Source organism: Oryctolagus cuniculus, chromosome 5 (genome assembly GCF_964237555.1).
Source record: "Oryctolagus cuniculus chromosome 5, mOryCun1.1, whole genome shotgun sequence".
NCBI classification, from domain to species: Eukaryota; Metazoa; Chordata; class Mammalia; order Lagomorpha; family Leporidae; genus Oryctolagus; species Oryctolagus cuniculus.
In genome coordinates this window covers 53,447,807-53,460,296 of record NC_091436.1, presented here as the reverse complement: position 1 = coordinate 53,460,296, position 12,490 = coordinate 53,447,807, and the positions used below count along the sequence as shown (strand labels likewise).

The 12,490-nt window shown below is 36.3% G+C and overlaps 1 protein-coding gene across 1 annotated transcript in view; it reads left to right on the top strand.

Annotated features, from left to right (window-relative positions):
* RFX6 (regulatory factor X6) overlaps window positions 1–12,490 on the top strand; it is a 62,300-nt gene that overhangs the window by 43,368 nt on the left and 6,442 nt on the right. The window contains exons 8-15 of the mRNA XM_002714772.3: window positions 2,008–2,085; window positions 2,174–2,287; window positions 5,037–5,086; window positions 7,509–7,668; window positions 8,573–8,717; window positions 8,995–9,104; window positions 10,048–10,165; window positions 11,868–11,990. Coding sequence (XP_002714818.1) covers window positions 2,008–2,085; window positions 2,174–2,287; window positions 5,037–5,086; window positions 7,509–7,668; window positions 8,573–8,717; window positions 8,995–9,104; window positions 10,048–10,165; window positions 11,868–11,990 — 898 coding nt within the window. The remainder of the gene's footprint in view (window positions 1–2,007; window positions 2,086–2,173; window positions 2,288–5,036; window positions 5,087–7,508; window positions 7,669–8,572; window positions 8,718–8,994; window positions 9,105–10,047; window positions 10,166–11,867; window positions 11,991–12,490) is intronic.

Sequence of the window (12,490 nt, the reverse complement as noted above, 5' to 3'; positions counted from 1 at the left end):
CTATGACAGGCAAATATTAATAAACAATGAAATAGTAATTATAAGATTAATTTTTGATGATCTGTGTATAAAGCAATACATTTTTACACAAGTAAGTAGAAATGTTTGTGAAGACAAAAGCTTACATGTACTTTAGACGGTTTCAGGGTTCAAAGGATTAACTTTTAAAAACACTTAAGATTTGCCTTCCATCTTTAATTTTGCCTTTTCATGTTTTAAAGATATGTCTTGATGACCTGTCTAAAATATAATAGCTTTGTCTAAAGTATAGAGCAAGTATTACTTGTATTGATGGTGTCATATACTGCTAGAAGTCTCCCTCAATTGGTTAGCATATTCCTTGGAAGGCAATTGGTAATTTGTACGTCATCAGTGTGCTACTGTGATCCAGGCCCGCTAAGTTGTGTACTGCTAGTGATTTACAGGAATAAAGAAAAGAATGCAGAAGGTTACCACCACCACCATTATAGGTGGTGTTTTGGATCAAAATAGCTAGCATCCATCAATTTCTTTATATACACTATAGAGTACTCCAGTCACTTTTATATGTGTTTATTTATTTAGTCCTTATAACAATTTATTATATAGTTTAGTGTTATAATTATGCCAATTTCCAGATGAGAAAATTGAAGCACATAAAAATTAAACAATTTGCCCAGAGTCACTTAGCTAGTAAGTGGTAGATCAGAGCTGGAACTCAAATCAAGCTAAGTTGAATGCACAGTTGACAATTTTAACCTCTAAGCTGTACTCCCTCTCACATGGAGCACGCAACTTGTAACACATAGGGACATTTATAGTATATGGGATAAAGATTTTAGTTTAAATATTGTTGACTTGCTAGAATATTACCTAATTCTAATTCACTGCAAATTTTAGAATATGTTGAATCCTTTAAAAATTATGCAATTGAATTTTGATGATATTGCACAAATAGAGACATTTAATAACAGACACTGAATGTTTGAATCCTTTTTGGTAAATATGTCATTTGATATTAATTCTAGATAATATTTAGTAAGCTCTCACTTTGTGCCAGGTATTGCTATGTGTGTCACATTTATTTTATTTGATTTTCTTGATACCAAATGACTAATATGTTATAAATACTTACTTGGAGATAAAAAGCTTTGTGCTCACAAACAAAGCTATTTGTGCAACCACACCTGGTAAGTAGTACAGTGGAGCTGGGCTTTCAGATTCAGCTGACTCCAGAATCAAACTTGAAACCACCAAGCCACACTGTATTAAGTATCCACTTAATAAAACTGAGTGGGGCCGGCGCCGCGGCTCACTAGGCTAATCCTCCGCCTAGCGGCGCCGGCACACCGGGTTCTAGTCCCGGTCGGGGCGCCGGATTCTGTCCCGGTTGCCCCTCTTCCAGGCCAGCCCTCTGCTGTGGCCAGGGAGTGCAGTGGAGGATGGCCCAGGTGCTTGGGCCCTGCACCCCATGGGAGACCAGGAAAAGCACCTGGCTCCTGGCTCCTGCCATCGGATCAGCGCGGTGCGCCGGCCGCAGCGCGCCGGCCGCGGCGGCCATTGGAGGGTGAACCAACGGCAAAAGGAAGACCTTTCTCTTTGTCTCTCTCTCTCACTGTCCACTCTGCCTGTCAAAAAAAAAAAAACAAAAACAAAAACAAAAAAAAAAACAAAAAAAAACTGAGTGAAGGGTTGATGTATATTACATTTTATGTTTATTTCTCTGATCAAAGGTAATTGTCTTATTAAACAGAAAGATATGATGTCGGTTTGGCCCGCAGCTTGCTGCACAGTTATATTTTCCATTGTTCTTTTCATGCTTTACTGTGATTGTAGATTTGTTTGCCTTTCTTCCGGTATAAGACAGTAAGCTCCTTGGTTAGGTTTTGGGACTTTACTTCTGGGTCTTTAGCAATAAATGAAATGCCGGGTATATGAAAGGAGTTTTAGAAATGTTTTTTGAGTGAATGAACAAATGAAATCTGTGTTAAAAGGATACTTTATTTACATTTTTCTTCCCTCATATAGGTTGATACTCTCATAATGATGTACAAAACTCACTGCCAGTGCATCTTGGACAATGCAATTAATGGAAACTTTGAAGAGGTAAGGGTGACAAAGCATGCCCTATGGACCTTCATGTCTTATTCTTAAGGGAAATTCTTAACATGCATACTCTTTTCTCTGCAACTAGATCCAGCATTTCTTATTACACTTTTGGCAAGGAATGCCTGATCATCTTCTTCCCCTGCTTGAAAATCCTGTTATCATTGACATTTTCTGTGTTTGCGACTCAATTCTTTATAAGGTAAGATCTTTGGGGTGTCTTACATATGAAATATTTATTTCTTTAAATAGAATTCTATCTCAATTCTTGCAATAAATCTTTAATAAATTTGTTATTCCTGGATAGAGCTATACTATCCATATTTTTTCTTATGAGAAAGCAAGCAACATAGTAGTGCATTTTCAACAGTCTGTGGACTTTAACATAAACTTACACTAAAACAAAATCCATTTTTGTTTATAAGTAAGAAGTATTCTAAATGTGACATATGAATATATAGTTACTGTTTGTTAACTTTCAGATTAAAATAGCACATTAATTTTCCCTACCATGTCAGTGTTTGGTTTGGGAGGGTACAGAATTGGCATCTTTATGGGATTAACAAATTGAAAATCTTAAAACCCTCCAGCTTTATGAATTAATATCCAGTTCTGTTCTCAAACCAAATTAAGAATCCTGAAGTGTCTGCAGAAAGTCCGTGAAGACATCATGAGTCAAAGGGCTGTTATAGCCAAATGTTCTAGCCAAAATGTTTAGTGGGGAAGGAAGACTAATTCCCAATAGTCTCTTCTCTGGTTAGAGCAGCAGCATATCCCAGGCCAAATGATAAAGCTTTATTGAAATCTGGGCATTTCGAAGTGTTTGACTACATTTACCTACTAAATTGTCATGAAGAAAAACAAAAGCTTTCCTTTTTTTTCATTTTTTAAACTTTTATTTAATGAATATAAATTTCCAAAGTACAGCTTATGGATTACAATGGCTTCCCCCCCATAACATCCCTCCCACCCGCAACCCTCCCCTTTCCCACTCCCTCTCCCCTTCCATTCACATCAAGATTCATTTTCGATTCTCTTTATATACAGAAGATCAGTTTAGCATACATCAAGTAAAGATTTCAACAGTTTGCTCCCACACAGAAACATAAAGTGAAAAATACTGTGAGTACTAGTTATAGCATTAAATCTCAATGTATAGCACACTAAGGACAGAGATCCTACATGAGGAGTAAGTGCACAGTGACTCCTGTGTTGACACTCTTGTTTATGGCCTCAGTAATCACCCTAGGCTCTTGTCATGAGCTGCCAAGGCTATGGAAGCCCCCTGAGTTCACTGACTCTGATCATATTTAGACAAGGCCATGGTCGAAGTGGAAGTTCCCTCCTCCCTTCAGAGAAAGGTACCTCCTTCTTTGATGACCCGTTCTTTCCATTGGGATCTCACTCGCAGAGATCTTTCATTTAGGTTTTTTTTCCCCCAGAGTGTCTTGGCTTTCCATGGCTGAAATACTCTCATGGGCTTTTCAGCCAGATCCTTAAGAGCTGATTCTGAGGCCAGAGTGCTATTTAGGACATCTGCCATTCTATGGGTCTGCTGTGTATCTCACTTCCCATGTTGAATCATTCTCTCCCTTTTTTTTCCTATCAGCTAAAAAAAAAAAAAATAGTCCGAGTTGAGGAGAAAACTCAAGCTGGACACTATTAAACTTTTGGGAAATAAAATCTCTTTAAGTGAATTGTCATTATCAGGTTCTTAGCTATGCAAAAAAGCAAAGCAAAAACTAAATCAACACTGTCCAGAGGCGAATTTGCAGACCAAGTCCTGAGGAGTTTGAGCCAGAAGGAAGGAGCCCATATTTTCATCCTGTCCTCTGTGTCTCACATCACAGGATGAGAGACTAGAGGGGTGAGTGCAGTATATTCTCTGCCAGTAGTTCAAGTGAGAGTTGAGGAAAGGCAAAGGAGAGCAAGAATTGGCTTGTCTTTCTGTGTGGAAAGAGAATGCCATTATTTTGAGAGAAAAAGTTCAAATTGCACTGATTAAAATGCTTAATGGTTGAGGAAGCAACCAAGAAGAGTGAAAGGAAGTAGCACAAAATTGGGTGTAAAACATACCTGGGATTCATGAACACACACTTACCACCATTGTGCCAAAGCTGTTTAGGCTCTCATTTAGCTCTTCCAAGAAATACCCTTGGGGCCCACGTTGCGGTGAAGTGGATTAAGCAACCGCCTACGATGTGAGCATCCCACATGGGAGAAAGTTTGCCTCTTTGCTGCTCCACTCCCTGCTGACACACCTGGGAAAGTAGTGGAAGATGGCCCAAGTCCTTGGGCCCCTGCACCCATATTGAAGACCCAAATGGAGGTCCAGGCTCCTTTCTTTGGCCTGGCCTAGTTCCAGCCATTGTGACCATTTGGGGAGTGAACCAGTAGATGGAAGATCTCTCTGTCTTTCCTTCTCTGTATGTAATTCTGCCTTTCAAATAAATAGAGAATCAATTTCAAAAAAAAAAAAAAAGAAATACCCTTAAAATGTACTTTTCCCCATAAATGATCTATTTTTAAGTCCAGCATAAAAATCCTGAATTTTAGTAACTTCAAATGAACATAGTTTCTCCTCCTTTATGGTAGACCCAGGGAGGCCCACAGAGTACTATCAGCAGAACATGTAAAATGAGCTTCTGCAAGACCCTCATCCCACCTAGAGAGAGTGATCAGCTCTTCAATCATAACAAATTACAAGATTACCAAGGCTATTCCATTGATAATTCTGATCCTGGACATATACAAAACTGTCTCTCTTATTTTACTCCTTGTACACACATGCAGTTTATAGATTCATTTTGCATATAAAATTGTAAACTTCAGGAATAATTTGGCATGTTTTCCTCTAGAAAGCTAGCAGGAAAAGTAATTTATAAATAACATGTCTTTCTATAGGAATACTCAGTAAAGCTTTATTTTATCTCTCTTTTGGTATGATTAAGGTTCTTACAGATGTACTTATTCCTGCAACAATGCAAGAAATGCCTGAAAGGTATGTTCGGTTATTAAAACATGATCATTTCTTAGGATGGGGTTTTGCCTTTACATTGTATTAAAGTAAAACATTTGGTAGTATTTATTAATTTATTAGGAAGATTATTTTCCTACTTCTGGATCTCCATCAACAAAATGGGTGGGACGACCTTCAGATCTCTTCAATAAGAGAGCTAGCTATCCAAAGGAAAAATAGATACTCCAATATGTTTACCTTCAAGATACTGAGAAATTGGAAGAAGATATATGGGGATAATTGATAGAAAATAACTTTAATAATAAAAGATATAAGGAAAATTATTTTGCTTTTATTATTATTTTTGGTCCTGTTTTCAGAAATAAAGGTGGTGTAATGAAACTGTGCCTTTTAACAAAGAAATTAGGGAGCTGGCGTTGTGGCTCACTTGGTTAATCCTCTGCCTGCGGTGCCAGCATCCCATATGGGCACCGGATTCTAGTCCCAGTTGCTCCTCTTCCAGTCCAGCTCTCTGCTGTGGCCTGGGAGGGCAGTGGAGGATGGCCCAAGTACTTGGGCCCCTGTACTCGCATGGGAGACCAGGAGGAAGCACCTGGCTCCTGGCTTCAGATCGGCGCAGTGCCAGCCATAGCGGACATTTGGGGAGTGAACCAACAGAAGGGAGACCTTTCTGCCTGTCTCTCTCTCACTGTCTATAACTCTACCTGTCAAATAAAAAATTAAAAAAAAGAAATTATGTCTCAGATAGTTTATTAATATCATACCTGAAGATTTTTACAAAACAATCAAAACCTGAAAAAAGACCTAATTTTCCTTTGAAAACAAAATCTAGTGAAATTTATTTTAGTATATGAGGGGCATAGATCATGTATAGCTGCTCATAGTGCTCAGTAAATATATATTGATTGACAAATGGAATTTTTAAATTCCTATTTTCCCCTAGATCGCTTTGTTGATTTGTGTAACAGTTGATGTTGGCCTGGTCAAGTTTCTTGTGATTATCGATTTGAGTCTCTACGTCTCTAATCTGTACTCTGAGTCAGGTAGATCTGACATTTCCATGTAATAGGAAAGTGGCTGTGCTTACCTAGCAGCAGGCATCAGTCACGTGAGTTTTGAAAGTGGCACTAATAGCTGACTTTTATTAAAAATAGCACAGCCCTTGAGACTTTCCACATGTTATTTCATTTCCCTACAAGCCTGACTTGTTCCTTGAAGGAAATGAAAAACATACATAAGTGTATTTAAAAAAAAATCCGACTCTCACCCCAATTTTAATATCTTCAATTATCTCCCAGACTTTTTTCTAAAAATATCTGTAAGTATACACACGAATAGCTGCTATAGAAGAATATTTTGAAATATTTTCCATATTCCATTAACATGTTTTTAGTGGTTTCATGAATTTCCAGATTCTAGAGAATACTGTAGTTCAGTTAACCAACTCCTTATCATTGAATAAGCAGACTTTTTTTTAAAATATAGTCTGTCACAGTATTCCCAAGTAGCTACTCAGATTCCAAAATTCACAAGTGAGGAAACTAGGTACATAAAGATGTTAATTTATTTTCCTAAAGGCAGCTAATTAGTGAGAAGAAGAACATAAGATTTTGATCAAATTCTTTTTAACTTCAAATTATGCCTACTTTTTTTTTTGCCATATTATCATTCCCCAGCATATGCACTTTTCCAAATACAGAGTTGTTTTTTTGTGATAAAAATGTGGAGCAGTTAAACTGACTTTTAGAAATTTTTATGTTTTTATAATATATGTGGGGTATTTCAAAAAGTTTGTGGAAACTATAATTAAGACATGTTTATTTTGGTGAAAAGGCTTTTGAAGTCCATATATATTTTTCCTAATGCACATTTTCCATGAACTTTTTGAAGATCCCTTATACACAAACAATATTTGTACCTATAATTAGTATGCTTTTGATAATTCATCCATAAATTATATTTGGATTAAAAAGTATATTACCAGAAACTAATATTTAATAACTAAAGTGATGTTATAATCCCGATGAGCTATCTCTCAAGAAATTGATATATAAAATCAAATGTACTCTTACATTCTCCCAGAAAGATATTTTATAGAAATTATTGAATGAGTTAATGTTTATAATAAAGTATTGTTTTTTGAGTACGCTGTGCATACCAGTCTTGAACTTGACCATTTTCCATAAATTATTTTTAGATAATGCTAACAGCACCTGAAAAAAAGGTACTAGAACTATTCTTATTCCTATTTAATAAACGACAACATTGGAGCTTCAGGATATTGAAGATTTTGAGCACAATTATGAGAAGTGGACCTAGGCTGAATCTGTCTGACTTTCAAAGTAGTGTTCTTGGGAAGCACAGATGAGAGTTTATCTCCATTTTACACTTCCTCAATGCATTTTTGCGCAATGTGTCATTTAACACATAGTTTTCCTTGTAGCTTGTTGGCAGACATAAGGAATTTTGCAAAAAACTGGGAACAGTGGGTTGTTTCATCTTTGGAAAACTTGCCAGAAGCCCTTACTGACAAGAAAATACCTATTGTGCGAAGATTTGTATCTTCTCTGAAACGGCAAACATCTTTCCTGCATCTAGCTCAGGTATGTTGGTAAGCCTAGAGTATTTGAATCATCATCATAAATGGATATTTTGAAGGAAAGACTGAGGAACTTTCATGGGTTGAAGGAAACTGAGTAGACAAAAATTAAGTGCAATGTGATATACTGAGTGAATGCTAGAACTGAAGAAAAATATTAGTGAGAAAACTGGTACAATTTGAATTATGTCTATAGTTTAGTTTGATAGTATTGTACCAATGTTAATTTATTACTATTGGTAATATGTGATAGGTATATAAGACAGTACAAAGCTGGATGGGGAAGGCATAGAAATATTCTGCACTACCATTGCCACTTTTCTATGATTTAAAATTATTTTAAAAGAAAAAGAATCTGAATGCAATCAAAGTGTAGACACTTATTTGCTATTTGAATCTGACTGGTACATATTAAGATTGTGTATAATGAGTTTATGTGATGTTTAATGTTGTAAAACCTACCAATTGAACACATTTACATCTACACACTTATGATGAATCTCTTAACAAGGAAAGGACCAAAGTAATTCTTAAATTAGGAAAGCCGTACTTATATGTTAGTAAGAAATATTTTACCTCACCCTAAATGATTGTTTGCTTTATGAAGTTTTCTAGCCCCTAAATTTTAAAAGAACAGCATGGTATAATTCCAGACCAAAATATAACTTTTAAATCCTTATTTTGTAACTATGAGACAAAAAAATCATCTTATAAATCCCAAAATAATTGTCATACCTTTAACAGAGAAGACAATGAGTCTCAGCTACTGCTTTTAATTTTAAAATAAAGGAAAAAAAGTTAACTGATAATATTTTACCCTTAAGAATCTATTTTTCTTAAAGCTAGCATTTTCTTTTAGATGGACTACAAATGCTGTACTGTAGTGTCTTTTTCTGCTGTCTCTGCAGATTGCCAGACCAGCTCTCTTTGACCAGCATGTTGTGAATTCTATGGTATCTGATATTGAAAAGGTTGATTTAAATAGTATTGGATCTCAGGCCCTTCTTACCATTTCGGGCAGTGCAGACACTGATTCTGACAGCTACACTGAATGTAAGTCTTCTGCCTTAGTTTAGAATAGCTTGCCCGACCTTGGTGCTTTGACATCTTGGAATGGACAGGCCTTTGGGGGTGTGGGGGGCAGTCCGTGTGCATTTAGGACATTTGGCACCTTCTATGGCCTCTATCCACCAGATGCTGGGAGCAGAAGTAAAAATGCCATGAAATTATTTATTACTTTTCCAGTTTTAGGTTGTCTTGTATCTTCAGAATAGAATAGAAGATAATATTCTGCTTCATTTCTTTCCTTTTTTTTTTTTTAACTTGGTAGATGATTCGATCACTGTGTTTCAAGAGCTGAAGGATCTCCTTAAGAAGAATGCCACTGTAGAGGCTTTTATTGAATGGTTGGACACTGTGGTAGAACAGAGAGTTATTAAGGTACTTTTTAATGACAGATTCAGAAAACGTATTTTGTGTTTATGAGTAAATGTTAAACTTTCTGTAATTTTGAGTGGAGGTAGAATTGGGGTCCTTGTGGCAGGCTTCGTGTATAAATACTTTGAAAAACTTTTGAGGCCCCACAAATAAGGCAGTCCAAATATAAAAATTAGGAATATACACATTTGAGAAAAATAAGCATGGAATCAGTTCTGTTTCTCCTTTCTTGACCAACATCTAGGAGTACAAGATGTTATATACCTCAATATCAGTCAATAAACTTAGAATTAAGTAATATCAGTCATGAAAGATAAACTTATAAAAGTGGAAAGATCTCACCTTTTGCTAAGTAGGAAGCTTTCATAAATACTTGCAGAAAATACGGTTTTAAGCATTTGCATTTCTAAATTCTAAAACCTTAGTACTTTTATTTTTTTAATGTAGTTTCTTCAACTCTTTCATTTAACTTCAAGTCGTCCATCATGAATCAAGGCAATAAGGACAGATATATCCTTCATGATCTGTGTTAGTCTTTCCATATCGAAGAACCAGTTACAGTTTGGAGATTTTTTTTCCTTCTGGAAGGAAAACAAATTATTATTTAGGAACAGAAAAGTCAAAGTCAATAATTTCCAGAAATATATAACCATTCCTTCACATTTTGCCTTCTGTTCTTTTAATATTATGTCAAAGAAAATTAAAAGAGAAAAATATTTTAGAAGTATTTCCTTTTGTTGTGTTAAATATTGAGACACAAGCAAATATAGAATAGGCATTATTATCTCTAAAATGACAGTACAGACCAGATAAAATTAAAATCCCTAGACAGATCATTTTACTTGATGAAATAAGTGTTGTGCCATTTGTCATTTTATCTACTTCTTGATCTATTAGGATGCTTGATTTTATGGTTTTATAGTTTCATTTGTTCCTTTACTTTTAGACCAGCAAACAAAATGGAAGATCGTTAAAGAAGAGGGCTCAAGATTTTCTGCTGAAGTGGAGCTTTTTTGGTGCTCGAGTAATGCATAATCTCACCTTGAACAATGCATCCAGTTTTGGTACTCTATGTGCATTATACAACTCTTCTTAAGTGAATTATATTATTCAGTGCCCAGTCACATCTCCTACCAGTGTTTAGACATGTTACATTATCACTTCTCAAACCACATTTGAATATTGAGCTGATAGAGGTTGATAATTATGAGCCGGGGTTTTGGATTCAGACCACATTCAGGTTTCAACCTCAACACTGCTTTTCTCTGGCTGAGAGAAGCGCTCTACTCATTGAAGAAAGGGAAGAATATTATTTTCGTAAGGTTGTAGAGGTACTTTAATGAGTTACCATACATAAAAACACATTTTCTAGCATCCAATAAACACTTAATGACTACGTTTTATTAGATTTGGATAAATATGAATTGTTCAACAAATAACAATAATAAACATTATTTTCCAAACCTTACTAATTGCAATATGGAAACATTTTGCATCTTTTCTGCACCCACATAGCTGACCTCCAGAAAACAAAGAACAGCTTAGAATTCACACTCTTATAGATTAGAGTTATCTTTCCTGATTTGTATAACTTGTGAAACAAGTTGGGTCAAAATAGCTTTTTCCAGTTTGAATGTCTTCTTTTTCCTAGAAACTCTGAAATTCCTAATTTTATATTTATGATGACAAACACGTAGGCAGTAATTGCATTTAATAATTACATTTCAAGAAATCAGTTCACTTGTACTGAAGGATGAATCGAATGCATTTTATGTTGTTTGAAATAGACTTGCTCATATTTAACTTTTCTTAAAATATACAACATTTAGGCCAGCGCCGCGGCTCACTAGGCTAATCCTCCGCCTAGCGGCGCCGGCACACCGGGTTCTAGTCCCGGTTGGGGTGCCGGATTCTGTCCCGGTTGCCCCTCTTCCAGGCCAGCTCTCTGCTGTGGCCAGGGAGTGCAGTGGAGGATGGCCCAGGTGCTTGGGCCCTGCACCCCGTGGGAGACCAGGAAAAGCACCTGGCTCCTGGCTCCTGGCTTCGGATCAGCGCGGTGCGCTGGCCGCAGCGCGCTGGCCGCGGCGGCCATTGGAGGGTGAACCAACGGCAAAGGAAAACCTGTCTCTCTCTCTCACTGTCCACTCTGCCTGTCAAAAAAAAAAAACAAAACAAAACAAAACAAAACAAATTTTATTGGGAAAAGAAGGGTTTGCTGTGAAGCCTGTTGAGTAGTTAAAAGAATTTTTAATTTTTCCAGTTCATCTTTCACTCAAAAATTATTCTTTTGGTATTTTTTTCTGACTCATAGACATACTGTTTCAGGGCAGAAAGACACCTTACTTGATACATTTTTGAGACCATATTGGCTATTGTCTAATTATTGAGTACAAAGTAAACAGAAATAGAGCAGAGTAGAGCTCATTCTACTCAGGTTAAAGCTTATCATACTCCAGTGTGTGCCCTCTTAAAGCATAAAGTATGTCTCACTTTCATCCGTATTTTCCTTTGATGTAATTAGTGGCCAAAGAGCTGGCAGGCCAGTACACACAGTGAGCGGGGCAGGCGGTACACAGAAAGATTAGAGACCCAGGGGAAGCATGTTGGTCTTTGCAGGTCATTTAAAGTCCAACAAGTATTTGCTTATTTCAGTTGCTCCTTGTAAAGTGTGGTGAGATGGTCACAAAGATAATTGACTTCTCTTTTTTTCCTCTCCTTTTTTTCCATCGCACAATGTCCTTTCTCCGTTCCCCATTCATAAACAAGGGTCTTTCCATTTGATCCGAATGCTCCTTGATGAATACATTCTCCTGGCCATGGAGACACAGTTTAATAATGACAAAGAGCAAGAGTTACAGAATTTACTGGACAAGTATATGAAGAATTCAGGTACTTTAAAAGAAATACCTTGCTTTACATATTTTCTTGTTTAAATCTAAGTTCAAGAGTTTGTTAAGTGCACCTGTTGAGTTTATAGTAGTCTGAGTTTTCCCTCAAACATGTAACTACAAACAGAATATTCTCACTCTTAGAGCAGTATTTTTTCCTTTTTTCCATTTATATACATGGAGTAAAGGACTTTATAGGAAACTTTGAAGGATATAAATCAGTGTTCTTAACTTCTGAGAATTAAGAAACTGGAGAAGTCACTATAATATAAGAGATAACTATATATTAAAGAAAACTCATGTGGTTTACTACATGCATATATTGTATGTAAGACCTATAGAAATTTAGGAAAGGAAAGGAACACATCTATTGGAGAAAGCAACTGTTCACTCCAGGGTAAATTCTTTAGTGTTCGTGAGAAAATATCTACACCTGTAAGCATACAGCTAATAAAAGCCAAAACCCCTGTCAAGAACAAAATTCTTCCAGCTTTGATTCCC